Here is a 27761-nt window from a genome sequence, read left to right as displayed (position 1 = left end):
TTCCAAGTAGTTATTAATAAATAGATTCTAACACTTATACATGGATCTTTGTATTTCTATTGTTGCTGGTACGTAACACCACCACCTTCTCAAGGGCTTCTGCGAAGCCCACATCCCTTGAATGAATGAATGACGAGGATTTTGTTATGTTAGTTATGTATAATTTATGTTTGTAATGTACAGTGCTGTTGCTGCAAAAAGCTAATTTTCATGGTATTTATACCCTGTGTATGTTTTCAAGTGACAATAAACTTGAAACTTGAGCAACAAACAAGGTGCTGGAGGAATTCAGCGGGTCATTCACATCTGTGGGAGGAAAGAAACTGTTGACATTTCGGGTCGAAACCCTGCATCAGGTCTGAGAGTGGAGAGGCGAGAAGGGCGGTATAAAGAGAAGGGGAGAGGCAAGGAAGGATGCTGAGTTGATTGGTGGACTGAGGAGGGGTGTAAGATGTCAGGCAGGTAGTGCCAGGTAGGGGAGGTGAGTTGGAAGGCTGGCTGGTGAATGACAGATGGAGGCAGACAAAGAGAGAGAGAAAAATACACAGATGGAGCAAGGTGGGGGGAGGGGAGAATGAAGATCGGACACCCAGTGCTGGAAGGTGGTGAAGGAGGCGAGAATGGGAACCATCAGGGGAGAGGTGAACAACAGTTGGAAGCAGGTGGGGGTGGGGCGGGGGAAACCTGTGTGTGAAATGGGTGGATGGAGCCAGGAGGGGGGAAGGGACACGGATGGGTGGAGGGGGGGGGGAGTGTTGTTGGGGTGAGGGTGGGATAGGGGACAAAAACAGGAGGACTGGAGGATCGGAGGGGGGGGGGAAGAGGGAAAAACAAGGAAAAGGTGGGGGCGGTTGGAAAACTCAGTACTGATGCCATTGAGTTGCAGACTACCCAGGAGGAATATAAGGCGATGCTCCTCCAGTTTGCGTTTGGTTTCATCCTGAAATTTCATTGAAACTTGAAATGTATCGAAAAGTAGCCATCAGGGTAATGCCACATTGGATACACTTTCCCCCTTTTTTTTCCTTGAGATTTGTACCATCTTTCTCTGTGGATGTGAGCCCCAATGTTAAATGAATCTTAAACCTGTCCACTCAGGCGCAGGGATCGCCCGTTCTGCGCCCATTTACTCGGATCGCTGCGACTCCCCGACAGCTCCTCGGCTGTGCGCATGCTCCTTGGCGACTGCAACAGGTGCGCGGTGTGCGCATGCTCCTTGGCGGTTCCGCAGTGTCTTTGAGTGCGCCTGCGTGGCTTTAAGTGAGCCGACGGCGCATGCGTCCGTCGGTTGCGGCCGGTGGGGACTGCGCAGGCGTGGAGTTCCGCGGGCTGTCGAGAGCGGCACCGGAGGGACCGGAGCGGGTAACGTGACGGTCCGCGGGCTGAATCTGAGGGGAGGGCGGGGGGTGGGAGCCGGCGGGGAGGGAGGCAGGCCCGCCATCTCCGCTGCCCGTCTGCGCGTCGGGTTCGGGACTCTGTCCGTGCGGCAGCGTGGCTGGGCCCGAGGCCTTTGTTCCCGCGGCTTCGAGTGTCGGGCCGGTCCGGTGAGGGAGAGGTAGCGGCCGTTTGGGGGTTCAGCCTGAGCCCCGGGGCCTGTGGATGTGGGTGAGACCGAGCTGGAGGTCGGGCAGTGGGCTGCTGCGGCAGGTCGGACGGACCGTGTGTCCCGCCGTGGCAGGAGCCTCGGCCATAGGAGTTTGGGGCCTCCTGTTTCCCCCAGTCGCTGCCGACCGCTGGGCGCCTGCTCCCCCGGTCCCTGGGCAGGTTGCAGTGGGGGCACGATGTCTCGGGTCGAAACCCTGCATCAGGGCAGAAAACGTGGGTAGAGCAGCAGAGTCAGTGTTTCGGGTTAAGGATCCTTCAGCAGACCTCACTGAGAACAAACGTGCTTTACTCTTACGTTGTAGAAAGGGAGGAGTGGAGCGAAGAGAGGGAATGTCGATGGGTACAGGCTAAAGTGGTTAAAGTAGCAATCACTAACCGGAGACAAGGGAGATAAAACTTGAAATATGCAATCACATCCGAGGAGAGAAGAATGAGTGGTTGTCTGAAATAGTTAAATTCAATATCGAGTCCCCAAGGGCTGCAGTGTGTTGTGCCTTGGACTAGGGCATGGATCAAGCAACATACAAAGCTGAAGACTGGTGTCAGAGTGGAAGCAGGAGGGAGAATTAAAATGACTGGCAACTGAAAACTCGGGGTCACCCTTGTAGACTGCCCCATTACACTGATTGGCAAGAGAACTAGAGTTGATGGAGACTGCAGATGCTGGAATTTGGAGGAACAAACAATCTGCTGGAGGAACTCTGGGTCGAGCAGCATGTGCGGTGAAAGGGAATTGTCAGCAATTTGGGTCGAAACCCTGGACGATGCATTCTCTCCCACTCTTCCCCCCCCCCCAACAACAGATACAGCTCGACCTACTGAATTCCTCCAGGAGATTGTTTGAACTAGAGTTAATGTTTCAGGTGGAAGAACTCATCAGTCATCAACCTGCAATGTTTGCTGTTTTTTTTTCACTCCACATATTCTGACCGAGTATTTTCTGTGTTAGTTCAGATTTGCTATGCTGCTCCATTAATTTATATTTTGAGCGAAAACCCGAAGCCTAATGTTGGTATTGGTCTCCTTATTTAAGTAAATGTGTTAATGCATTGAGAACAGTTTGCATATTCTTTACTAGGTAAGTACCTAGTTTGCCTCTGTGGAAAGGTTGGATAGACTGCCCTAATGTCTGCTGCAGTTTAGAAAAGTGAGATGATTTAATTCAAATGTATAAGATCTGGAGAGTCTTGACAGGATGGCAGTGGTGAGGATGCTTTCTCTTGTGGGAGAATCTAGCACTAAAGGGTAACTTTTTAAGAATAAGGGGGTCACCTGATAATGCCAAATGAGGTGAAATTCTTTCTTGGTGCATTGTTCATCATTGGAACTCTTCAAAGGATGATAGAAGCAGAGTCTTTGAATATGTTTCAGGAAGTGGCAGATGGTTTTTTTTAAACCAAGAAAGGCATTGAAAAGTTACCAAGGTTGGGCATGAATGTGAAATAGAGGTTACAGTCACATCAGCTGTTCTTAGGACTCCTAATTTGTATGTTAATTTTTTTCATTACATACACAGGAATGAGATTAATAATGTTTAAACCCTTCCCAATTCATTATTCTTCAAGTTTTTCATTCCTTGTTGAACATAGAACGTAGTAAGTACAGAACAGTCTCTTTGGCCCTGTCTAAATGCCTCTTAAACAGCACTATTGTATCTGCTTCTCCACCTCCCCTGGCAACCTGTTCCAGACAACTACCACTCTTTTTCAAAAAAAAAGTCTTGACTCATAAATCTTTTAAATTGTCGCCTTCTCTCCTTAAAGTTATACCATTTGGTATTTGACATTTCCACCCTGGGAAATATGCCTCTCATAATTTTATCTACTACTGTCAAGTTGCCTCTTAGCCTCTGACACCAGAGAAAGCAATCCAAGTTTGTCCAATCTCTCCTTGTAGCTAGTACTCTCTAATCCAGGCAACATCCTGGTGAGCCTCTTCTGCACCGTCTCCAAGCATTTACATCCTTCCTGTAATAAAGTGACTAGAACTGCACACAACACTCCAAATGCAATCTAACTATATTGAATTGCAGTTGTCAACAGTAGTCTATAGGGCTGCTGCTGGACCTTTTATTTTCAGGCATTTATGTACTGTGAGAGATGAGAATGGATTTCTGCAACTAGTTCAATTCTGTAGTAATGCTGAGACAGAAATGCTGTGATAATTCTACAAATCCCTGATTCAGAGACCAGATGGTTTATACTCTGGAGGCCTTCAAGTCTTTGCCCTGGTAAGGTGCAGTCCTTCCAGGAATCTGGATAGTTAGATATCTCCATGAATCTGTTAAGTTTTAACAGCTTGATAAAGCACACTACTTAGGAAGCCTTGGAGCTGCTTCTTGCATTGCATGGAACTCAAATGTCATACCCTTCTTGCCAATTTCCACCTTGCTGTCTTTTTTTGATATCACGACCTTCATCTTGGTGGTTAGATTAAGAACCAATATCTATTATAAAGGTGCTGACTCCTGTGGCCATCTTGGTCATCCCTTCTCTCACCTGATCCCTGTAAGGACCATTTCATTCTCACAGTTTCTGTCTCCTCTGTATCTGATCTGCTCTTCAGTGGCAAGATGTTTGACACCCGTGCAAAGGTGTATTCCTTTTTCCTTATTGGTGTCTTCCTTTGAACTGTAGTTGACAGGGCCGTAAACCATGTTGCATTTGATTCCCGTATTTCTGCTCACCTCCCAGCCAAAACAAGGTTGGGGTTCACCTTTCACTCCATCAGCTTCTGCATTCAATGGGTCCTCTGTAAAATTTCTGTCACCATCAGCATAAGTCCACCATCAGACCATCCTGCCCTCTCCTTTCAGCATTTCTTTCTGTTTCTTTTCTTCCTCTTCACCAGCCATTTCCCTTCTTGTTGCTTTTCCATTCATCTCTGGGAGATCAGCACTTGCCCTTTTCTCTCCCCACCATCTCAGCATCCAAACTGCCCTTCCAAATGAAGCATCAGTTCACTTTCACATCTGCCTACAGTGTGTGGTCTTCAGTCTCCTCTACATTTGGGGAAAGCAGAAGCAGGTTGGGTGATTGTTTTCCAGAACACCTCCATTCAGCCTGCAAGGGTGACCCTGAGTTTCCAATTGCCAGCCATTTTAATTCTCGGTCCCACTCCCACTTCTAGTGTCAATTTTCAGCCTCATACATTGCTCCGTCCATGCCCAAGGTAAGTCCAAGGCACCGCATGTTGCAGCCTTTGGGGACTTGATATTGAATTTAAGCACCCATTTTTCTCTCCTCAAATGTAATTGTATATTTTCACTTCTTTCTCCCTTGTCTCTAACTGCTGGTTAGTAATTGCTACTTTGACAACTTTGCCCTATGCACTATCTCTCTGTTCTCTCCAGTCCTCCCCCTTTCCCCAACATAAAATAGTTGTTTTCTCAGTTTTTGATGAAGGGTCCTTGACCTTAAACTTTGCCTCTGTTTCTCTCCCCATAAATTCTGGCTGACCCACTTTCTGTTTGGGTTGGATTTCCAGCAGCTGGAGTGTTTTGCTCCAAGCTATTTGTCTCTTTTGACTTGATTTTTGTGGTGGCTTGGAGGTATTGGTGCAAGTTGTTGCTGTGTAATTTTCATCCTCTGGAATTTCCATACATTGTCCTTTTTTTTGTGTGTGTGAATGTGTTTGGGATTTTAAACAATCGGCACAGGCTGTCCATGGAGGTTCTGTTTTTACAGATGTCCATAAATCAATTTTGTCCATAAGCCAGAAAATACACACAAATTACTCAATCTGGTAACCAAACTGCCACACTATTGTAATGAGTGACCTCAAAAGCACATAAGATTGATTAAAAAAGGACAAATGCTAAAAGTGGGGAGAGAGGAAACTAGTTCTGCTGTTGAGAATATTTATATCGGACTTTTGAATTTATTAATATTCTGGGAGCTCATTCCCATGTATGGGTGTTAAGTCTGGAGTTCTTAAGCCAGGGACAACCTGTAGTCAACTGCTTTGCCACATTCATCATAGTTTAAGCTGTCTTTTATTAGTTGGCATTCTTGTCAATAACTGAAGTGAATGTATGGGTTGTGGTCAAAAATTACTTTGTTTCACCGTGTTTCTCTCTTTGGCTACATTTCTAGTTTAGAATCTGGAGTGCTGCACAAAATGAGCTCAGTCTCAAATCACCTTGACGTGGCTATGTGGTATCTGTTTCACACTGTTGCTCTGTGATATTGAAAGATTGTCCTTGCTGCTGGCAAAGGAACTGGCCCCTATCCCAATTAGGTTTGGAGACAGAGGTAGCCACGGTGGTGGATGAAGGTGTTTGGCACATTTGTCTTCATTGGGCAAGACATCGAGTACAGGAGTTGAGATGTCATGTTACAGCTGTACTAGACATTGGTGAGATCACATCTGGAATATCATCTGCAATTCTGGTCACCGTACTGTAGGATGTGATTAAGCTGGAGAGGGTGCAGGAAAGATTCACAAGGATGTTGCCAGGACTGGTGGGCTTGAGTTGTAGAGAGAGACTGGATAGGCTGGGACTGTTTTCTCTGAAGTGAAGGAGGCTGAGGGGTGACTTTGTAGAATCCTGAGAGGTATAGAAAGCATAGGTAGTAGGTCTTTTTCCCAGGGCAGGGGAGTCCAAAATTAGAGGGCATAAGTTTAATGTGAGAAGGGAATTATTTAAATGAGACCTGAGGCACAGCTTTTTTCACACTGAGGGTGGTGGGTAAATGGAATAAGCTGCCTGGAGAAATGGTGGAGACTAAAACGTGTTAGAAATGGCAGCACAGTGGTGCAGCTGGTGGAGCTGCTGCCTCACAGTGCCCGAGACCCAAGTTCAATCCCGACCTCAGGTGCTGTTTGTGTGAAGTTTGCACATTTTCCCTGTCTTCATGTGGGTTTCGTCCCACAAATTAAAGACATGCAGGTTATTAGATTAATTGGCTGTTATAAATTGCCCAGAGTGTGTAGGTGATTCTAAGGGAGCGTTGATGGGAATGTGGGAAGAATAGCATAGGGTTGGGTTAGATTAGTGTAAATAGGTGGTTGATGGTCAGTGTGGACTTGATGAACTAAAGGGCCCGTTTTCATGCTGTATCTTTCTATGATTCTATGAACTGTTTTGTTTCGTATTCAAGGACTTCAGACAGACAGAGGAATTGGCTACCAGGGCTGATCATTTGCAAGGACAAGTTCAAGGGTGAGCTTTTGAATAGCAGGTGATTGCTGCAGAGATGAAAGGGGTGGCAAGAGTCGGTAAGGACGATGGCTGATTTTGCACGCCGTTCAGTGTGACCATCGGGAAAGGAAGTTTGGGTAGGAAGAGGGTTGTGTTAACAGGTAGGTTTCAGGAGCAAGCTATGCTTGTAGAGGGAATCAGAAATAGTAGACAAATGAGAGAGAATGCGATGGCTACCTTAGCATTCTGAGATGATTCTGGAGCAGTGAGTAATTTTAGATATTGAGTGATTATTACAGTCTAACCAGATCTGGCAAAGAGTAACTATGTTTGCTGTGTATGACAGACATTCAAGTCTGCACATTTGTAACTGTGGGAGTGGAACCTTATGGGTTCCTGGAATGCACTACCAGAGGTTGTGCTGGAGGCAGATTGGTTTATTATTGTCACTTGTACCGAGGTACAGTGAAAAACTTGTCTTGCATACCGATCGTACAGGTCAATTCATTCAACAGTGCAGTTATATTAATTTAGTACAGAGTGCATTGAGGTAGTACAGGTAAAAACAATACATGAATATGCGGAGAATGGAGGGATATGGCTATGCGCATGCAGAACGGATTAGGTGACATTAGCTTAATTAGTTTGGCACAACATTGTGAGCTGAAGGGCCTGTTCCTTTGCTATACTGTTCTATGTTCTGCGTTCACGCTAGGGTAATGGTCGGTAGGAGTAAGGTGTTTGGTGGGGTTGTGACCATCATGGGTGGTGGTAAGGAAATGATTGAGCAGATCTGCAGAAGCCAAAAGAGGGCCAGAAAGAATTGGGAGTTTGGATTGTTGTAAGTAACTGAGTGGATAGAGGTAGTGAAATTGGAAGGGGTGATAAATAGGGGATACAAAGGAGTGAACAGACTTGTCTGACTGAGTCAATGAGAAAAGTAAGTCCACATGACCAGCTATTTATTCTATTGTGTTTTCATGCAGCTGTTTGTGTACACAATACCATGTTTAGGAAATTCTCAGGGTTTATATGTATATAGTGAGTGTGGCAGCAGCTTGCTTTATTTTCTCTTGATCTGACTGAAATAATTTAAACCCATCCCTTTTCATGCTTTTCTATAAATAAAACTGGGATAGGATCAAAGACAAGTAAATGGTTTGTGTCATTCACTCTGAAAATTAACTCACTGGAGGTATGTTTAAAGTGGGTGCCAGACTGGATGGAGAACTTTAAGGGTGTGGATAGGTTGTTGTGGGACCAAGGTTTATTGTCAATTGGAACATCTCAACTTCTACTTGACACATAAACAGAAGGCACAGGCAGTCTCTGTGGATAGAGAAACTGAGTTAACTTTTCTGACCTGTCTGCCAGTTTCTGGAGATTTCTGGTTTTATCAGGAGTGCAAATCTGAAAAAGTGAAGTCTTGAATGTTGATGAAATTCCAAATTAGACTTAATTTTTTTTTAAAGTTTAACCCCATCACACTTAAAGTCTCTTCCTTTTATTTATGGTGAGATTTTTATCCACTTTGTTCTAATTTTAGACAGCATAATGGAATCACTAGGGCTGATAGTCACATTTATCTGTGCAAAATATATACTCATCTCTCAGATCACCACATCTGCTGTATAATATATGTTTGATTATAATGTCAAAAGGGAAATGTACACAACAATTGCTCTTCTATTAATGCATTCGATTTCTAATCAAGCAAGAAAAGTACTTTTGCCTACGTCAGCATTTGGTCTAAAACCTGAAGAGTTGTGCTGGAGAGAGATGGGGAAGTGTAGAAGAAAGGAGCGGGTTTTAGTCTTCAAGCCAAGGAATTCTGAGCTGATCTGAAAAAAAAAGTGCTGGAAGTGATCAATAGTTTGCATAGCATACATGAACAGGGAAACAATTAACGTTTCAAGATTTTTTTCTTTAGTTCTGATTAAAAGTTATTAACCTGAAATGATAACTGGTTCTCTCTCAGATGCTGCCTGACCTGCTGAGTGTTTGCATTGTTTTCTGTTTTAGAGTCCCTAGCTTTGCAGTATTTTGCTTTAGGCAATTCTGAAATGAAAATGAGAAGCACTTCTTTGCGCAAGGATAGCGGAAAGCTGGAATATTTCACTAAAAATGTGGCTGATACTGCGTATTTGAAACTTCCATGGCTGTAATAGTTAATTATTTAAGGATATTTAGGAATGTAGGTCTGAGATGAGTAAATGTGGTTTGAGGAGTCTAAATGGGTCTGATTAGTTTAACTTGCTTGAGGGGTGAACGGCTGTGGCAATCTTATACAGCTTGAGTTCAGTCAGGTTAGATGGTTTTAGTAAAAGGTTTAACTTTCAATTCAACTAACATGTTGGCTCTCGTGAAGTGTTGACAGACAGATGCTTGTTTATACTTAAAATGCCTCCTTTTTTTCCAGTCAAACTCAATACTGTGGATTTTTTCATGTCTGCAGAATTATTGAGTTGCTGTTCTGTTTCAATCCAGGAAAATATGTACTGAGGATTAGCTGTAATTTTAACCTGAAAGCTGCCTTGATTTAAAATTAAACCCAGACCATTTTTATTTGTCCCAACTGCACTCACACAGGTAAGGTCTGTCTGCTATCAAAACTGTTGTGTATGGTGGCCATGTCCTTTCCTTGGCACTGGTCCTTGTCAGATTGGCAACAGTAGAGCTGGTGCAAATTTCCAGAGAATATACCAGGCACAGCAACATTTGATATAGATTTTAAAAATACTAACCTGCTTCCTCGAAGAGATCGCAAAGAATCAAAATGTTTCTATTGCTAAAGTAAAGCTGACAGTTTGGCTAAGAAGTATCTTCCCTGATGTCTTAATCTTTTCAATAGCTGTGTCCTGAAGTTATTGCTTAAGGAGTTCATCTTATTTCAAAAAATGGCTTAGTAAGTTAGAACATAGAACACCTACAGCACAATTCAGGCCCTTCGGCCCACAAAGTTGTGCCGAACATGTCCCTACTTAGAAATTACTAGGCTTACCCATAGCCCTCTATTTTTCTCAGCTCCATGTACCTATCCGAAAGTCTCTTAAAAGACCCTATCGTATCCGCCTCCACCACCGTTGCTGGCAGCCCATTCCACGCACTCACCGCTCTGAGTAAAAAAAGTTACCCCGACATCTCCTCTGTACCTTCTTCCCAGCGCCTTAAACCTGTGTCCTCTTGTGCCAACAACTTCAACCCTGGGAAAAAGCCTCTGACTATCCACACGCTCAATGCCTCTCATCATCTTATACACCTCTATCAGGTCCCCCCCTTATCCTCTGTCATCCAGGGAGAAAAGGCCGAGTTCACTCGACCTGTTTTCATAAGGCATGCACGGCATTCCAGGCAGCATCCTTGTAAATCTCCTCTGCACCCTTTCTATGGCTTCCACATCCTTCCTGTAGTGAGGCGACCAGAACTGAGCACAGTACTCCAAGTGGGGTCTGACCAGGGTCCTATATAGCTGCAACGTTACCTCTCGGCTCCTAAATTCCCTTTGTGATCTGTTACTTGTTATGGGTGTGGGTATGTTGCTGTATTTTGCTCTACATTGCTATATAGCAATCTCAGTGGGGCCAGGGGCTGTACCAATTTGGCTGTGTAAGTGTTGGGTGGGGGTGGCATGATAGGAGAATGGGGGATAATGTTGCACTTGATCTTTGAAAGGCTCCTAGTTGGTCATACATAATTAAAATATTCTTCTACGTCAAAATATTCTTTCTTGTTTTTGCTTTGGTTTTAAATAGGAGCTGAAGAATGTCGTATTACTCCAGAAGCTCCAGAGCTTCAGACTGCAAGGTCTATGTTGGTGATTTGGGAACAGGAGCTGCCAAAGGGGAGCTGGAGCGTGCTTTCAGCTACTATGGCCCCCTCAGGAATGTCTGGGTAGCACGGAACCCTCCGGGTTTTGCTTTTGTAGAGTTTGAAGACCCCAGGGATGCAGAAGATGCTGTGCGTGGGATGGATGGCAAGTGAGTATCTTGGAAAAGCTTAAGTTCTCCAGATGCAACATCAACATGGTCAGTTTCCATTGGAAACCTTGAGGTGGGGCTCTCTGATGTGAATAATAAGTGACTGAGTTATAAATTCATGAGTTCGTATAATAAAACAGGCCTTTCAACAGATTCATGATAGCTATTATACTCTACAGGAGCCTTCTCTGATCTCACTTCATCTTACTCTGTTAACTTCCATTCTTTCTTGCATTTAACTTGTATTCTCTTAAATATGTTTATGGAATTTGAGACAATTAAGACGTGTGATGAGTTCCATGTTCTCAGCACGATTTGGAAAAGGTTTATTTTCCTGAATTGTCAATTGGATTAATTGGTGGTTGTTTTAAAACATTAGAAAAGGGAGTCGAGGTAGGTGATGTGACCCCTCATCTGTTCATTGTCATCAACTCTACTTCCTTCTGCTTAATCCATAAGCCCTTGGTTGCCCTATCAATCCCAGTAATTCTTTGCTTATCCTCCACAACTCTGGGGTGGAAATACGTTTACGGACTATGGTTTAGTCCACCCCTCCAGTGCAAATATTTCCTCTGTGCAGTCTACGAAGTCCTTTTGTAATCTCAAAGATCACTGTTCAACCTTCCCTTTTCTAGCAAATAGGCTGGGGTTTTCTTCCATGTGTCTGTTGAATTAACCAAACTCTTCGGTGAGGAGTGAGTTCTAATGGAGGGTCTTTGACCTGAATGTTAACTCTTTTCTTTTCACTGATACTGCCTGATCTGCTGAATGCTTCCAATATCTTGTTTTTTATGTCCATAGTGGGGATGCATTGGTGTTGTCCTTTATTAAGGAGTGGTTAAATCAGCTGGTTTTCTGAGGTTTGATGGCATGTCTTGAAAGTGCTGTGGTTTGGACTGAGCTGTGAAGCCCACTAGTGAGATAACACTGCTCTGTCCACGTTGGTGAGAGCAGTTAGTGGAGAAGGGTCATTGGCTAACAATGCACACTTTTAATAAATTTCATTTGGGGAAATTGTGATTTATTTTAAAATTATTGGGAATAGAGTGGGTATAAATCTCAAAAGGCTATTTAGCCATTTTTCTAAAATTCAAGTCATCATTTTTTTTGGGAATCTCTGGGCTCGTTCTGTGCTGCTAATGTTTTATTTAGCAGTTAAACCCTGTGTGCTATTTTTGATGAGGAAAAATGCAGGTTCGGTATAGAGCATGACTAACGTGATTAATGCTTCCATGGACTCCAGAACATTGACAGTTCAACGTGGGGATCGGGACCTGAAGTGGATGTGCAGCTGCCTCCAATGTGGGGGAACATTAATCCTTGCTCTTTGGACATTTATTTCTTTCACTTTTAGGGTTCTGTGTGGATCAAGGGTGCGTGTTGAGCTTTCAAATGGGATGTCACGCAAATCACGCTTTGGCCGTCCTCCTGCTCGGCGCCAATTTGACCCCAATGACCGTTGCTACCAGTGCGGCGAGCGCGGCCACTATGCCTACGATTGCTACCGTTACAGCAAGAGGAGGCGTGGCATCAGGTAAGCTGCGGTGGACACGAGGGCTGAAGTGTTGGGGGAAGTCTGTGTCTTCAGGTCAGCTGAGTAAACGCAAGTCTTAGGAAGGAAGTAATGTATAAGTAACTGGCCCTTGAAAAATCTGAGCAAAAGGAAAATGTGCAAGTTCAGGGAGAGCAGTAAGATGGTTTGAATAAACTTTACCAGCTTGGTGTTCCTCTAGCACAAGAGTTTCATTGAAAGTTGGCAACAGCTTTGACTCTTTTTGTCAGTGGTACATTATTTGCCATTTATCCAGCCAGATGTGACACACTCTTGGTTCTTAAATTCTGATACAGTGAAGCTCCTGGTCTAGTGATCCTGTTGTCTGGTAAAGCTTATCTTCTACCTTGCAGCAATAGTGACAGTCTTGTTACCTACAGCTTTAGAAGATTGTATTATTTACCCCAAAGTGGCACCTTGCCTGCATGCTTGTTTTTTGGTCTCGCACCAAAAGCAATACAGCATTTGGATACTCAATACCATTTTTCTCTCAGCTGTAGGTAACTGAATTTGGTGATGGATTAGCTTAATAGTTTTTACACATTGAGACATCTAATGAAACACCAGAAGTTAGAAAATTGTTTTCCAATTTCTGTTTAATTCTTTCAAGTGTTATATGTCTGATTTGTCTTTCTAAATGCTAGGTATTGTACATTTGAATATTTCAAGCTATTTTATTTTTAAAAATTGACCTGTACATGTGTAAAGTAAGTTTTCAATATGTACAGTAGTTTTATCCTGCAGTTGAACCCTGTTAATTGGGACTTCCAGGTGGATATGTCCTAATGTTGACTAATCAACTTTCCCATGGAGCTGAATCCATTGGGGCCTAGTTTAAGCAAGAGAAGGTCCTACCAAGTCAGTCCAAATTATCAGATGTCAACTGTTTAAGTGGGTTAAAAGTTACAAATTAGCAAGGTTCTTGTTAACATTTCAGTGTGTAAGTGAAGGCAGATCCTTGGCACAGTTTAGTGGTTCACTGACAGTTTTGAGGATTGTATTTATTGTATTGGTGGCAGGGATGAAACAATAGTGTTCTTTTTTGCTAAATTATTGGCCAAGCCCACACTGATCTTTAATTCTGGCAAATTTCTAATTACCGAAACTTTGTCCTTGTGGACTATGGTTCTCTGTGTTGGGCTCCCACAGGTAGCTGGCACAAGTGACCATTCTTCATCCATATGTCTGGATGGTGAATGTCAGCTGGTCATAGCACTGTGGTGGGCAAAGGTCAAACCCAACAAACCCAAACTTGCTTGGGTTAAATAAATGCCTTGTTGTTTTTCTCAAATGCTGTCAACACCATTTGAATGGATGCTTGACTGAATCATCTGGTTGTCCACTTAATGAGACTGGTGGTGGGGGGGGGGGTGTTGATTGCACTTCATTTGCAACTGTAAATTGATGTTACTTTTATTGATTCAGTTCTAATCCTGCTATTGTTCATTCCTAGCCACCAGCTGTACTGTATTTTTCAAGGGCTATTAACAATGTTTCTGGTGTAATTATTCTTTGGCTAACGATTCACCTGATCCAACCTTTCAGGTTGCTGCATTTGAGTCTGTCGCCATGATTAATGATCTTCTGACCCTCATGGTATCGGGCCTTCTAGCAAACTTTGGCCACTGCGGGTTCAGATCTTCTGTTGTGTGCATATACCAGTCCTCTACCTGAGGTTCTGCTTCGTCCTGCCTTAAAAAAAATCAATCTACAGTCTTTGAGATACAGAAAATTGGCCAGTTTAAAAGATGTAACGCTAAAGTACGCCCATCAAGCCATCTAATCAGGCTCTCCGGTTTGCTAGAGGAGCGTCCAGCGTAGTCCGTCCTAATTTAAACTCCCCTCAAATATTCCACAATCAAGCACCACATGTATCCTGATTTGGGCTTTCTGTGTTTGGAAGATCTGCTAGACACAACGAGAAATGAACATAATTAGACCAACCTGCGTCTTCTAGATCTTCTAGATCTCTCTGGGGGCAGAGACGGCTAATCTGTTCTGTAAAGGTTAATTTCTTATCAGGCGTAGTTTTTAATTTTACAAGCCTTTGTTAATAAAGAAAAGTGTTTAATTTTAACGTGACTTTTTTAACACTTCAATAAATTGGCTGTGCAAATCCACATTTAACTGTTTAAAAGTAACCATTTTAATAATTTTTGGACACTGTGCAGCATGGTTAACTGTTGCACGCACGCTTGTGCCTGCCGAGCTGACTATACTCTCTTCTGTTTTAGTCGATCTCGGTCTAGGTCTCGTTCCCGTTCGAGATCCAGGTCAAGAGGCCGCCGTTATACCAGGTCCCGGAGCCGCAGCCGCGATCGGTAAGTGAATCAGGTGGCGATTTCAGATTTGGGCACTGTTACTTTTTTTCTTGAGGAGATTAACACCATGTAAAATGTTTTATTTCAGCCGAACTCGTTCCCGTTCTCCTTCGTACTCTAAGAAGAGAAGTCGGTGAGTCGCAATTAATGTAATTAAAATAGGAGTTGGACGTTTTGGGTGCTGATATTGTTGAGAGGGCAGTAGAAATCTAGAATTCAAGTTGCTGATATTGTCAGTGAAATGAAAGCTGCAGAATAGATATTGGTAGATTTTTTGAGCCATGCATGTTCTTGAGTTCAGATTTTCAAAGTTTCAAGTTGGCTGCAGTCTAATGGAATGTCAAAACATGCTGGTGGGGGTGGACGGATGTTCAGTGGGTGAATGGCATCCTCGTGTTCCTGAGAATTGGAATCTGACTATCCTAGTTGTAAACTTCATACAGATGTGATTGGCCTCATCCAGTTTGATATTAGCAGCATTCATGACTGCTTTGGGAACAGGTACATATTCGCTTTTTAAAAATGGTTGGATGTAAGGCAAAGTTGACTCAAGTAAACAAATTTTGAAAAGACATACTAGAAATGTGAAAAACAAAGGTGGCAATAATAAGCAGGTCAGGCAGCACGTGTGAAGAGACACGGTTAATATTTCAGGTGGATGATTTTTCATCAGCTAGGAACATTTGGAAATCCTATGTTAAGTCACAAAGAAAGGACGGGATGAACAAAAGGCCTGTGATAGGATGGAGTTCGAGTGAATAACATGCTGGCTGAGAGGGTAATGAAGGCTTATTAATTTTAGCAGGTCCATCTGAAGGAGCTGTAAATAGAAAAAGATGAATGAAAATGAAATAGAAAGATGGTGGTGGAACTGTGTTTTTAAAAACCCTGCAGTTGTGGGAAATAAGAGTGCTCAATGTTTCCAGCATTAATTGAGGTGAATATTGTAGGTATATTTACAGAATGGCAGGTAAATGCATCTGGGAGATAACCAGGCAGAATAGATTGGAGGAAGCTCATTGGCCATAAACACTGGTCAAGCTGAAAGTCCCCTTTCAGTCTTGTGATTTCGATGAATTGTTGCAGATCTTTATCACCACTTTACACTGTTGCTTCCCATTTTCAGTATTATCCTCTTAGTCTGAATCCATGTAATTGAGATTAAAATCTTCAGTGTAAGGCTTGCATTGTATTATGCAGCATCCTGTTACTAAAATACAACATAATATAATCCTGTAACCAGTAAAACATTTGCTGGGTTGGGATTTTGATACAGTGGATCCCAGTATGTGAAGTAGGACTTTTCCACGTGTTTTTTTTAAATGGTACGTTTATGGCACAGTATAAAATGTTTGGTGTATAATGTTTTAATGGCAACTCTCCTCTCTGCAGATCCCTCACTCCAATGAGGTCCAAGTCCAGATCTCCAGTAAGGAGGTAGGTGGAAATCTGTGTTTGAAGCACAGCAGCTTGCATGTATTGGCAGGTTTTATACAGTTTCTGTGAAGGGCAGAAGAAAGTGGCCGTTCTCCACACATGCCTTCTCCTTAAAGAGGAGTAAATGTTTTACCCAAAGGGCCTCTGGCATGGCGTGTGACTGAATCAGGCAAATAGGAAGGTTCAACATTCGTTTCTGGATCTTTGCCAAGTTAGCTGACCTTAGCCATGTTGATGGTCATAGGCTGCTTCAGATAACCTCTGCATCCCTGGAAGATTTCCATCTGCTGATACGTGTCCACCTTTGTGGACATTGGACAAAAGCCAGTCAGCTCAGCTGTGTGGTCTGCCAACACCTGAAGCTCAGGAGCAGTGCTCACAATTGAGCACCAGTAGTGGAATGGTGCAGGAGGAACAGAGTCAGTTGTTCATTTTTTAAAATAAAGACCTGTCTTTCTTTGCTAGGTGGATGTGATTCACCTGCTCAGCATTGGGCAACATTTCATTTTTATATAGTACCTGTCATGTAAAACCATTCCTTGACACTTCACAGCGTTACAACCAGACATGTTCAAAGAATCCAAAGAGGAATAAAGTGGGTGAATTAAAAACTTGGTCAAGGAAGTGGTTGGGTTGAAGGAATTAATGATTAGAATTTCTTTTCCACATAACAATGTTATCCCCATCTCTTCAAAGGCCGTTACCTGTTTGATGCCTGATGGTTGTGTACGTACAGGTCATTTCTGAGAGTCTTGACTATAAGTGGGGACCATTTGACTGCAGGAGACATCACACCTTAGCCTGATCCTGTCACTTCCAGCAGGGATTAATGGAAATGTACCAGAAAGGAATCCTGGATAGGCCAACCACTCATCTGCTGAATAACTATAATGTTGTCCATTTGCACTGCAGCTTCAACTACTTTACTGCTGAAGCCCACATCTGTGCCTTTGCTACCTCCTGAATTTAATGAGTTAGGGCCATCCTGGCCAGCCTCTTGGCTACCAATCTTTATCAACTAACATAGACAATGCAGCATAGGAACAGGTCATTTGGCCCAATGAATCCATGCTATATTTTGCTCCACTCCATTAATTACCATAACCTTTCTGTTCCTATCTCTTATTACATTATCCAGCTATCTGTTAACCATAGCTATGCTATTGAATTAATTCATTTCTTTGGTGATGGTGCAAATTCTTGCCACAAAATTTCTGATTTATTTCTTGCTGACTGCCTTGTAATAGTGGCCTGGAGTTTTGCTCTTCTCTTCAAATGGGAGTACAGTCTGTCTATTTTGGGGGAGAAAAAGCTTGAATGCTTTTTGACCTTAAGACATCAGTGTTTTCAAGAAAAAAAACCCAGCCAGGTCATCTTTTCCTGAGCAGCATAGTGTCGTTGTTCAGGTATCATCCATTTAAATCTTTTTTCCCATCCTGTTAAGTGCACCTTTGCACTTTTAGAGTACATAATATCGGCAGTCCCTGGGTTATGTACTTGTGGACAACCCTACATAACAAACAAGCTCCCATAATATTAAATTCAAAAGTCTGATGTATGTACGTACATAAGATATCTTCATTAGTCACATGTACATCACAACACAGTGAAATGCATCTTTTGCGTAGAGTGTTCTGGGGGCAGCACACAAGTGTCGCCACGCTTCCAGCGCCAACATAGCATGCCCACAACTTCCTAACCCGTACGTCTTTGGAATGTGGGAGGAAACTGGAGCACCCGGAGGAAACCCACGCAGACACTGAGAACGTACAAACTCCTTACAGACAGTGGCCAGAATTGAACCCGGGTCGCTGGCGCTGTAATAGCATAATGCTAACCACTACACTACTGTGCCTGAATGGCAGAACTAGTTTCCTCTTTCTCCTTAATTGTTCTTTCTCATCAGTCCTGTGTGCTTTTTATGCCATTCATTACAATTCTCTGGAGATGTGGTTACCATATCATTTGTGTGTATTTTCTGACTTGCAGACAAAACCGACTTATAGATGTCTGTAAATGGGAAACCCGTTTGTTACGTGGAGACATCCTGTACTATAATGCATGTAGTATTTGGTCTAACAAATGTCAGAAGACTCTCATCTCTACTTTTGAATTTTGTCCTTTAAGAAATCAACTCTTGTGCTTGGTTTGCTTTTATGGCCTCATTGAACTATACTGCTTGTTCTGATTTATACTCCTGATACTTTTGCAGCTCTACTCATTAAGCAATGTTATTTTAACCTTCTTGCTAAACTGTCATACTTTGCATTTCTCTGAAATTAATTTGCTGATTGTACACTCTGCTGCAACTTTGTTAATGTTGTCTTGTAATTTGAAGCTCCCTCGTTAATGTTGACTTTTCCTCTAGATTTGGTGTTGTCTGTAAATTTAAAACTGTTTTATTCCAAAGTCAAAATTGCTAACTAACTATTGCCAACAATAGTGGTCCTTGCACAGGCGTTGTCACTTCCCACTTTCTGTCACTCTGAATAGCTACTCTAGTCCCCTACATTTTGAGTTCTTTCAGCCAGCCTCCTACCAGCTATTCGCCTCCTGGTTCTGCAGGTTCTGACCTTAGTACAGCCACTCGGGACCCAATCTAGGGTTACAAAGATAGAATAACAGAGTCACAAAGGCATTTGACATGTAATTTTAGTTGACTGGGTGACTGATTTGTCTACCAGCAATACTTGCAGATCCTGCAAATGTAGTGATTGAATAGGTCCATGCTGTGGTGATAGTTGAATAGTGCAACTTAGCAGCAAAGTGACACCTCACTGAGTGTCTTTCAGAAGAATAAATATTTTGCACCCATTGAATTACTGCCTTGTGGTCCCAAGCCCATGTGTTAACTCGTGGTTTTCCCTCTTCTATCCATGGGATGCAGTCATCCCATTTCATGCCCTACAAAGGTGGTAGTGAGCTGCCACTTTGAACTGTATTCCCAGTGCTATTTTGTGGGGGTTTTAGGTTTTTTGACCCAGCAACAATGAAGGAATGCCCATTTATTTCCAAGTCAGGATATTGTGCTGCTTTTGCAGGGAACCTGTCACTGGTGGCATTCCCATGCCCTTGCTGCCCTGGTCCTTCAGGTCAGAGATGTTTTCAACAGTAAAAGTTACTGCAGAGCATTTCGTAGATGGTACCAACTTGGCAGAACAGGTTAGATATACAGCCTTTATCCTCTTATAGCACAATGCTTGATGATCTACTTGAACACTGGTCAGTGGAGGTATGCGAAATATTGTTGCTGGGAGATTCGTATTATTGCTATTGAGTGGCATGGGCCACTGCTAGATTCCCCTCTCAGGATCTGCCATTTATGAATGTTGCTTGCCACTTAACTGAGGCTGATTGTCATCATGTGAGCATAGTGTGTGAAGCTACATTTCTGTCAGCAACCCTGCTTCTGTCTTCATGATGAAGGTTGTTGATGCAGCTGAAGATGTTTGATCCTAGGAGCTAATAAGAGGAACTCAATCATCATTGATGATTGTCATTGGAATTTTATTCAAGATCTCATACACGTTAAAGGCTGTCTTAAGGTATCTGAGCTTTTTGTTTGGTCCATATTTGGGCCAAGACTGCAAAGAGTTCTGTGGCACAATGATCCTGACAAAACCCCTATATAGCATCGGTGGGCAGGTGAGTAAATGGCAATTAACAGCGCTGTCAGTATCTGTTTCTGTCACTTCGGTGGTTGAAAGCAGACTGATAAGCTGGTTTTATCCTCCATGGCCAACACATAACTGGGCAATTTTCTGATTTTTATTTTGAGAGGTACATGCCAGTGTTGTGGTTGCACTGAAGTAGCTTAGTGTGATTCGTTCTACAGTCCAGGTTTTCAAATTGGGTTGTAGCCTTATAATTTGAAGCAAGGTGTGGGAAGTGCTGAGGATTTGTCTGGTAAAGTTGGTCAGAAGGGGGTGCATTTATTCTGTTTCTAAATGGCAAATAGTTGGGTGAGAGGTTGTTAGGTGTGGGAGGGGTATAACAAGGCAGAAAAATTCCTCTAGTGGGGACTATAGAAGGTTCTTCAGGAGCTTTGGTTTTTAGTGGCCAGAATGTTGAATTCCGTGCCGACGGAGTGGATGAAATCGACTGAAAGCTGCATTTTGTGATGATGGGAATAGAGGCCAAAATGGATAATCCATCCAACATGTCTAGCTGGAGATGGTTACAAGTGCATCAGCTGTTTCCTTGGCACTTGCTTGCTGAGTGGTAAGGATAATCTTGGTCTCCTTCATTTTTTATTTGTTTAATTATCTGCCAACATTCACATCTGGCTGCAGGGCTTTTCTCTGAGGCCAGCATAGATCAGCCATGATTGTAATGGCAGGGTCTGGTGGCTTATTCCTGCTATTTTTCTTGTGATTTGTTGGTTGTGATATTACTCCCCTCTGTCCATAACTTGTCCTTATGCTGTCTACCCTACATGTAAATGTGGCGTAGTTTCAGAGTATTGGTCCTAACGTGCTGCTCCATTCTTCTCATAGAAATATCTTTGTTTCTCGAGTGATATAGAATTGTCCATATGGTGACCTTTGAAGTCTCATGTTGTGGTGGGACGCAGACCTGCTGATGGCTCTCAGTACCTCTTGATTCTCAGTTATTGGATCTATTATGAATCAATCCCGTTCAGCACAATGAATGTTGTATTCAATGAAGTCTCCACAATGTTTGTGGTGTGGTGTCTTCCAATCCAGTCATGAACAGATGCATTTGCCACAGGTGAGGGACATGGTCAGGTAGATTTACTCTTGTATTGGTCCACCAGTGGCAGCTATTTCCTTGACTTGGCCAGTTTGATCACTAATGGCACCGCAAAGCCACTCTGTTGGTAGCCCATGTTTAACCTAATGCTCTGAGAGTTCATGGGATCTGCAGAAAACATTGGAGACCTCCCAGGGCCATTCCTTCCCAACTGTGTACCACGTGTATTGCTACCATTTCTGGAAGGTTCATTCTGTCATTGGGACTGAAAAACCCCAGGGGGTGTAATGGAAGAGGTCAGAGCGTTGAACGTGATTTGTTTCTGTATCATGGTGGCATCCTTGAGAGAGTTCTCTCTGTTTACTGTGTACTTTTTTATGGCCGGAGCTAGTGTCTCAGTGTTAGGAGGGCCATCTTTTAACTTCTGTTATACAGTGATTTGGAGCATTTCAGAGGGTATTTGAGAGTCGATCACATTACTGTGGGTTTGGGTCATGTAGGGGTAGGTAACATCCTTGATTTGATTTGCTGATCTAAATTGATTTCTAGCCTTCCACTGTTTTGTTTTAATTCTCAGCTTTGTTTTTAAATTCCACCACCACTTCCTCCACCTCCCCCCACACCTCTGCTCCTCTAATCTCTTCCTACCCTTAAAATGTATTGAATTCCTGTTTTGGCCTTTTCTAATTGCATTTCGTTATTGATGGCTAAGCACAAGAATTCCCTTTCTCCAACCCTCCAATGCCTCTTTTTTTTACAGTGCACTTTATAACCTGCTTCCTTAACTGACTATTTGGTCACCTATCTAATATTTCCATGTGGTTATGCATCAGATTTTAATAATGGTTCCTGTAAAGTGTGTTGGGACATTTCACTGTGTTAAAGGTGCTTTACAGGTGGTTGCTCCTGTCAAAATCCCACAGGCACTGGGGCTAACCTAGCAGACTTTGCTTAACCAAAGTAAGTCAGGTATTTACTATAGAAGTGTTTAATGGGAGCTCCAATGGTAGTAATGTAAGTAGCCAGGAGCAGAGGGCAGGCTGCCTGGGAAACACTGTGGGAGTGCCTTCAAGTTGCCTGTGGATGACTGAGTGCTCCTGTATGCACCTTATTGAACGTAATCAGAAATGTCTTGATTGAGTTCTTGGAGTCCTGTGTGGCAACATGGCGAATTGCCTTCCTGTTTGTCATGTAATGAAATGATTGGAACTGAAGTACTCTGAATTGTCCTCTCTTTTGTTCCCTGACTTGAACTTGGGTACCTCTTCAAGTGGCTGGTTTTGTGCCAATCAACTAAATGGCTGGGGTGTGGTTACCAAATGTCTGCACTTAAACAGTGTTTGCTGATTTTATTGTTTCCCCCCTCCAAACTGCAGATGCTGAAGCCCTTAGCCTCACTCTGGCATGTATCTGTACCCCACGCTGTGTACAGAATTCCCTCCACCTGGTACCACTGAGCCACCGTGGTAAAATGGAAAGGATTCATTCCTATCTAAAAAGCAATGCGTTGGTCAACTGTTGATGAGAAAGGATGCCTGAAATCTGAGCAACAGCTCATCTGTATCATTAGTAAATGAAAATCAAGGGTAAATAATTTTTGGGGTCAGTGCACCAAATTGCTGTTCACATAACATGTTCCTGGTTCAAACAGTGCAAGGTCTCTTTTAACATCTGAAGAGATGAAGAGCTCATGGCATGGAGAGAGAATCTGATTAGGCTTGGCTGATCACCACTGCCACTGTATTATCACACTTTGAAGGCTGCAGAATAACAGCGCTGTGGCTACAATCTGATCAGAACTGAGCAAAATGGTTGCAGTATGATCGGAGCGGTGCACTTCGTGGTTATCCTGTGATTGGGTGGTAGTATGTGGTGCTTGGAGTGATGTAGTTACAGTGTAAGTTGTACTGCAAATGAAGTGGTTATATTGTGTGTGGGTCTATACGTGACATAGTGTGATCGATACTGTTACTGATGGAACAGTGATCATTGCTGTGAATGATATTGGTACAGTGTGATTGGTGCTGTGGTGGAGTGCTTGTGGGATTGGTGCTATGTACAGTTAAGATATTGAGTTATATTTTTCCTTGTGTTCAGCCCATCAAGATCAAGGTCTCGATCGAGGTCTCTTTCTATGAAACGAGAAAGGTAAGTGACATTCATTTAGGAAGTGCACATTTTTGTTGGAATTTAGAAGAATGAGAGTTGATTTTCTTGAAACTAAAGTTTTGGTGGGGGTTTGTCAGGATATGATAAATGCTGTGAAGATGTTTCCCTGGTGAAAAATTATAGAGGGTAAATTGTTCACAGAATAAAGGGAAGTTCATTGGAAACTGTACTTGGGGATTGTCGTGGAGGATTGTGTATCTTCAGAATTCTTTACATTGGAGAACTTTGAGTCATTAGCTATATTTGTGGCTAAAGCAAATTTTTACACTCGGTGACTGGGATCGGGCAGGACAGTGTAGTCTGGGAAAATAACACAAAACTGCAGATGCTGCCAATCTGAAACAAAAAAACAGAAAATGCTGGAAGCACTCATTGGCCAGGAAGCATCTGTGGAAAGAGAAACGGTCAATGCCTCGGGTTTGCAGTTCTGGCAAAGGGTTGCTGCCCCAAAACATTGACTGTTTCTCTCTCCACAGAAGTTCACTGACTTGCTGAGTGTTTCCAGCATTTTCTGTTTTTATGCAGAGTGTAGTTGAGGCAAACTATCAGATCAGCTGTGACCTTATTGAATGATGGAACAGTCTTGCAGGCCCTTATGGGCTAGTCTCATTTCTTGCATTGGGACCCACAAGGTAGAGACACGCAAACTGTTTATGATGTATATTCCTAAAGGATGATTGTCAAGCTGGAGGAGAAGCCAGTTCTGCAGTCCTTTACAATGTTATACAAGTACTTCCACTTCCTCTACAAGCCATCTCTCCCCATTTACCCACTGAGCCACTGTGAATTTGAGATAAAGGAAAAGGCACAGCAAGTGGGCTGCCTTATACTGAAGAGAGAAAGCTATCTGGCTGGGTAAAAATAGGGTACAAGGAACATCTGGGAGTAAAGGGGGTTGAATAGCATGGATACTAGAGGACAAAGCATATCAGCCAATGTAGGTTTGGGCACAGGAAGTCAGACACATGGAGAATTTGGGTGGGTTTTAGGGGTGTGGGCTTGAGCAGAATTGAGTGAGTGAACATGTTTAAATTTGCTGGGTTGGGTAGGGAAGGAGAACTGATGGCCAGTGGAAGCAATGAAGAGAGGGGTGGTGGGTTTCTGACTCGGAAGAATGAGATTTGAACACCAGTGTAGAGAATTTAACCGAGCAGTCGTTCGTCAAGCTCTGTGCTCTTCTGTTTAATCTTCAAATCAGTACTGTTGGTGTCTATCTAGTCATTGTTTGTCAACCTGTCCACTAATCTGTAGTGCAGTCAGCAAAAGCATTGGCATGTTTACTTGTACAGTAAAGAGACAACCTGAGAGAGGAAGTTGATGTTTGGAGTTTACAGGTGAACCTGTTACTGCAGGCAGCCTGCTGCGTGATGAGCTGGCAGCTGCCACATTTTTGCTGCTTGTCGAGTCCAGTGTGGCTTTTACAATTGAACTAATTTTATATGACGTGAAAACCAAAGTCATCTGAGGAGCTTCTTTGAAAGTGAGAGAACTTGATTGTTAGACTAAACAACAAACTGCTGGAGGAGCAAGTCAGGCAGCATCTTGTGAAGGGAAATGGACAGTTGATGTTTCAGGTCAAGACGCTTTATCTGGACTGGAAGTCATTAGACTCTTGGAAGCAGTAGCATTTTGTGGTTCTGGGTTGTCGGGGGGGGGAGCCAGTTGATCATCCCTTTGCCTCCACAGATGCTGCTTGACCTGCTGTCTTCCTCCAGCAGTGTGATCTTTTTTGCAACAGCAGCAGTTTGTGGTTGGACTGATGGGATTGCTGTGGGAATGGTGCTCCTTGGACTTGTTATAAAACTGAGCTACCAAATGGCCGCCTTTATAACATAACCATCAGGATATTACCCAGGAATTGGGAATACATTTAGCTGGGACATAGAGAATTTGGTTAGACTGGTATTTGAAATGGATGCATAAGGCTTCAAAATATGTGAAGTTTAGTTACACGTCTGGAAGTATTTACTTTCATATTCTCCGCGCTATGTAAAAGCTTGCTGGGATGTGGATGAGGAATCACTGTCGACTTCTTCACAAGTTACTGACTTAGTAGTGATCATTGGATTCAACTACTGCATCGTTTTGGTCCCTGCACAGTGGCTCTGGGAAGAGGGAGAGCAGAATTTATCCTGGGATTATGGTTACTGTAACTGACATTGTGGGTATTGGATGGGGAACCCAAAAGAATGGCAAGTTCAAGTCCCATCATAGCATATTGTGAAGCTGAATTTGGTAATCAAATACCTGGGGAAGCTGCTGGATTGTCATTAAAAACCCAAACTGATTCACTAAAGCCATCCCAACATACGATAAATGATCCATACCACAGGGTTAATTAATGATCTCGGGTAGCTGGGAATAGGAGATGCATGTTGGCTTGTCATTGGCACATCCATTCTGATACTATAGATTGGTCTGCTCTTGGGCTTCATTCCTTGCAGACGAGTGATTTACTTCGTTTGCCTTGTGTGGTTTTGCACTGAGGAGCAGGTTGCTGTTAATTCTGTGTGAACCGTTGCCATCTCTTGACTGCATCTTTTCTGTTTTCCCCTCTAGTCGTTCCCCATCAGAAGGTTCTCGGAAGAGCCCAAGTCCTGCAAGGGATGACTGAAGCAACTTCGTGAAGAGCACAGCAGTGGGGTCCTCATCGCCTGACAACCTTTTAACTAAACCTAGATGTTTTAGTGCCTTTTTATATGCATGCATTCCACGGAGAAATGTCACTGCTCTTCATTTGGTCCAAGTAAATGTTATAATTGAATGTTGTGAAATATACTGTACAGCTTCTACAAGGAGCAGCAGCATCAGCAGCTGACAGGGTTCGGTAAACAACTCACATTTCTTTGTATTAAATTTTACATCCTTATCAGAGTAAGGAGATTCTGCTTCAGTGAATTTGTTGCAGTGTGCAGCTAATGTTATGAAGGTTAAAAATTGAGAAGTTCTAATGCTTCAGAACTGGTTAACTACTTTTGTCTCTTTAGTTTTTTTTTCCCCTCTTCCAGTTCCCAATAAAAAAAAAGGCTTAAAATGTGATTTCTGCTCAGTATTAAAATGGTATGGTGGAACGGGTACACATCAGGCAAAACTGGGGCACATGATTTCTGAAATGGTTTCATGCGCAGTATTCTGTTGAATTAAGGATTTGCTGTGGCCTGGGTAAGAGCTGATAGTCTGAAAAGTTTCAACTAGAATGTCACCTGCTTCTACTACTATTATTCCTGTATGTAAACAGACATCAAAGTATTTCACAATGACAGCAGTAAAGGCGAGAGAGGGAAACAGAGTTAAGTGGTACAGAGGACATGGGGTGTGGCATTTCTTAACTCGGGCGTGGGAAGTCATTGAAACCTAAGGGGAAGAATAAAGAGTGTGGAACTCTGTGCATGTGGAATTCTAATTTGTTTATTATTGTCACATGTATTGAGATACGGTGCAAAGCTTTAGTTTGCATGCCATCCAAACAGATTCTCTACATAAGTACATCAAAATAGTAAAAAGGAAAAACCAGAATAGAGTGCTGCAGTTCCAGAGAGTGCAGTGCATGCAGACAAACTGCAAGGGCCACGGTGAGGTAGATTAGGACATCAAGAGTTTGTCTTTTAGTGTACGAGAGGTCCATTCAAGAGTCTGATAACAGCGGGATAGAAGCTGCCCTTGAGCCTGGTGGTACATGTTCAAGCTTTTGTATCTTCTGCCTGACTGGAAGGGGGAGAAGAGAGAATGGGGCAGGAGGGGTCCTTGATTATGTTGGCTGTTTTCCCAAGATATCAGGAAGTGTAGACTGAGTCAGGGGAGGGGAGGTAGGTGTGCTTTGGGACTGTAGTATTTTGGACATTGAAGTATAAGCATCTGAAAGTTTGGGCTGATTAAAGCTGCTCTCAAGCTTGATGACAAATAGTGTCATGGTAAAGAAGGAAGAAAATTGTCTCAGTAATTTGAATATAAGAGAGCTCAATGTGATTAAGTGCCTTAACCCCACAGCACAAAAGAAAGCATCTCTTCCCCTCTCCTTCCTATGAAGGACAGCTTCATTTTTGCCAACATTAAGCTGAAAGAACATTTTTTTCAATCTGGATTGAATCTGTTTGTTGAAAGGGGAATTGAATGCAAAAAGTGGGAAGTTATGCTGGGTTATGTAGGGCATTGGTGAGACCACATCTGGAGTACAGTGTACAATATTGGTCCCCTTGTTTGAGAAAGGATATTAATGGGTTAGGGACAGTTCAGTGGTGGTTTACTAGACTGACACCTGGAATGGGCAGGCTGGGCTTGTTTTCTGGAGTTGAGAAGAGTGAGAGTAAACTTGATTGAAATAAGATCTGGAAGGGTCTTGACAGGATGGATGTGGAAAGAATGTTTCATCTTGTGCAGAAGATCTAGAAGAGAGGTGATTGTTTAAAATGAAAGGACCCATTTAAGATGAGGCAGGTTTTTCATGAGTCTTTGGCACGCTTCAAAGGGTCATAGAAGTGAGAATTTAAATATTTTTAAGGGGCAAGAAGATTTTTGATAAGAGTTACCGTAGATAGGGGATACTGAGTTTGAGTAACAATTAGAGCAGCTGTAATTGTATGACATGGTGAAACAGGCCTTGGGGACCAAATGATCTATGCATATATATGGGGAATGTAATAACTAGGAGTGAGGTGACTGTGTGCTTTTGCATGCTACAGGATGCTGGCCCAGGTAATCAAGATGTAGATGAATACAAATATCAGAAGTTGGATCTACTGGCTACGTTGGAAATAAATTGAATAAGGGAAGTATCCAAGTGAGCATGGGCTGTGGGAGGCTGCCATTGTTGATAGGTTATGGACTTGTATCTGGTTACCTCTCAA

General features: G+C 42.9%; 1 protein-coding gene across 1 annotated transcript; it reads left to right on the top strand.

Annotated features, from left to right (window-relative positions):
* The first annotated feature begins 1235 nt into the window (after positions 1 to 1235).
* Positions 1236 to 25791, top strand: LOC127586432 (serine/arginine-rich splicing factor 7-like). Its single transcript, XM_052044387.1, has 8 exons — positions 1236 to 1362; positions 10501 to 10725; positions 12080 to 12259; positions 14512 to 14598; positions 14687 to 14731; positions 15991 to 16035; positions 22846 to 22896; positions 25477 to 25791. Exons 2-8 carry the CDS (start codon positions 10511 to 10513, stop codon positions 25529 to 25531), a joined length of 678 nt encoding a protein of 225 aa, XP_051900347.1. The 5' UTR covers positions 1236 to 1362; positions 10501 to 10510; the 3' UTR covers positions 25532 to 25791.
* Positions 25792 to 27761: the final 1970 nt, after the last annotated feature.

This window comes from Pristis pectinata, chromosome 35, assembly GCF_009764475.1.
Source record: "Pristis pectinata isolate sPriPec2 chromosome 35, sPriPec2.1.pri, whole genome shotgun sequence".
Classification (NCBI taxonomy): Eukaryota; Metazoa; Chordata; class Chondrichthyes; order Rhinopristiformes; family Pristidae; genus Pristis; species Pristis pectinata.
This window is presented reverse-complemented; position numbering and strand designations above follow the sequence as displayed.

Bases quoted from the DNA above. Each gene is read 5' to 3' on its own strand.
- LOC127586432 (XM_052044387.1), top strand. From the start codon at position 10,511: ATGTCGTATTACTCCAGAAGCTCCAGAGCTTCAGACTGCAAGGTCTAT. The intron at 10,726-12,079 runs GTGAGTATCTTG...TTTCACTTTTAG, and splicing joins GTGCGTGGGATGGATGGCAA to GGTTCTGTGTGGATCAAGGG. The intron at 14,599-14,686 runs GTAAGTGAATCA...GTTTTATTTCAG, and splicing joins CGGAGCCGCAGCCGCGATCG to CCGAACTCGTTCCCGTTCTC.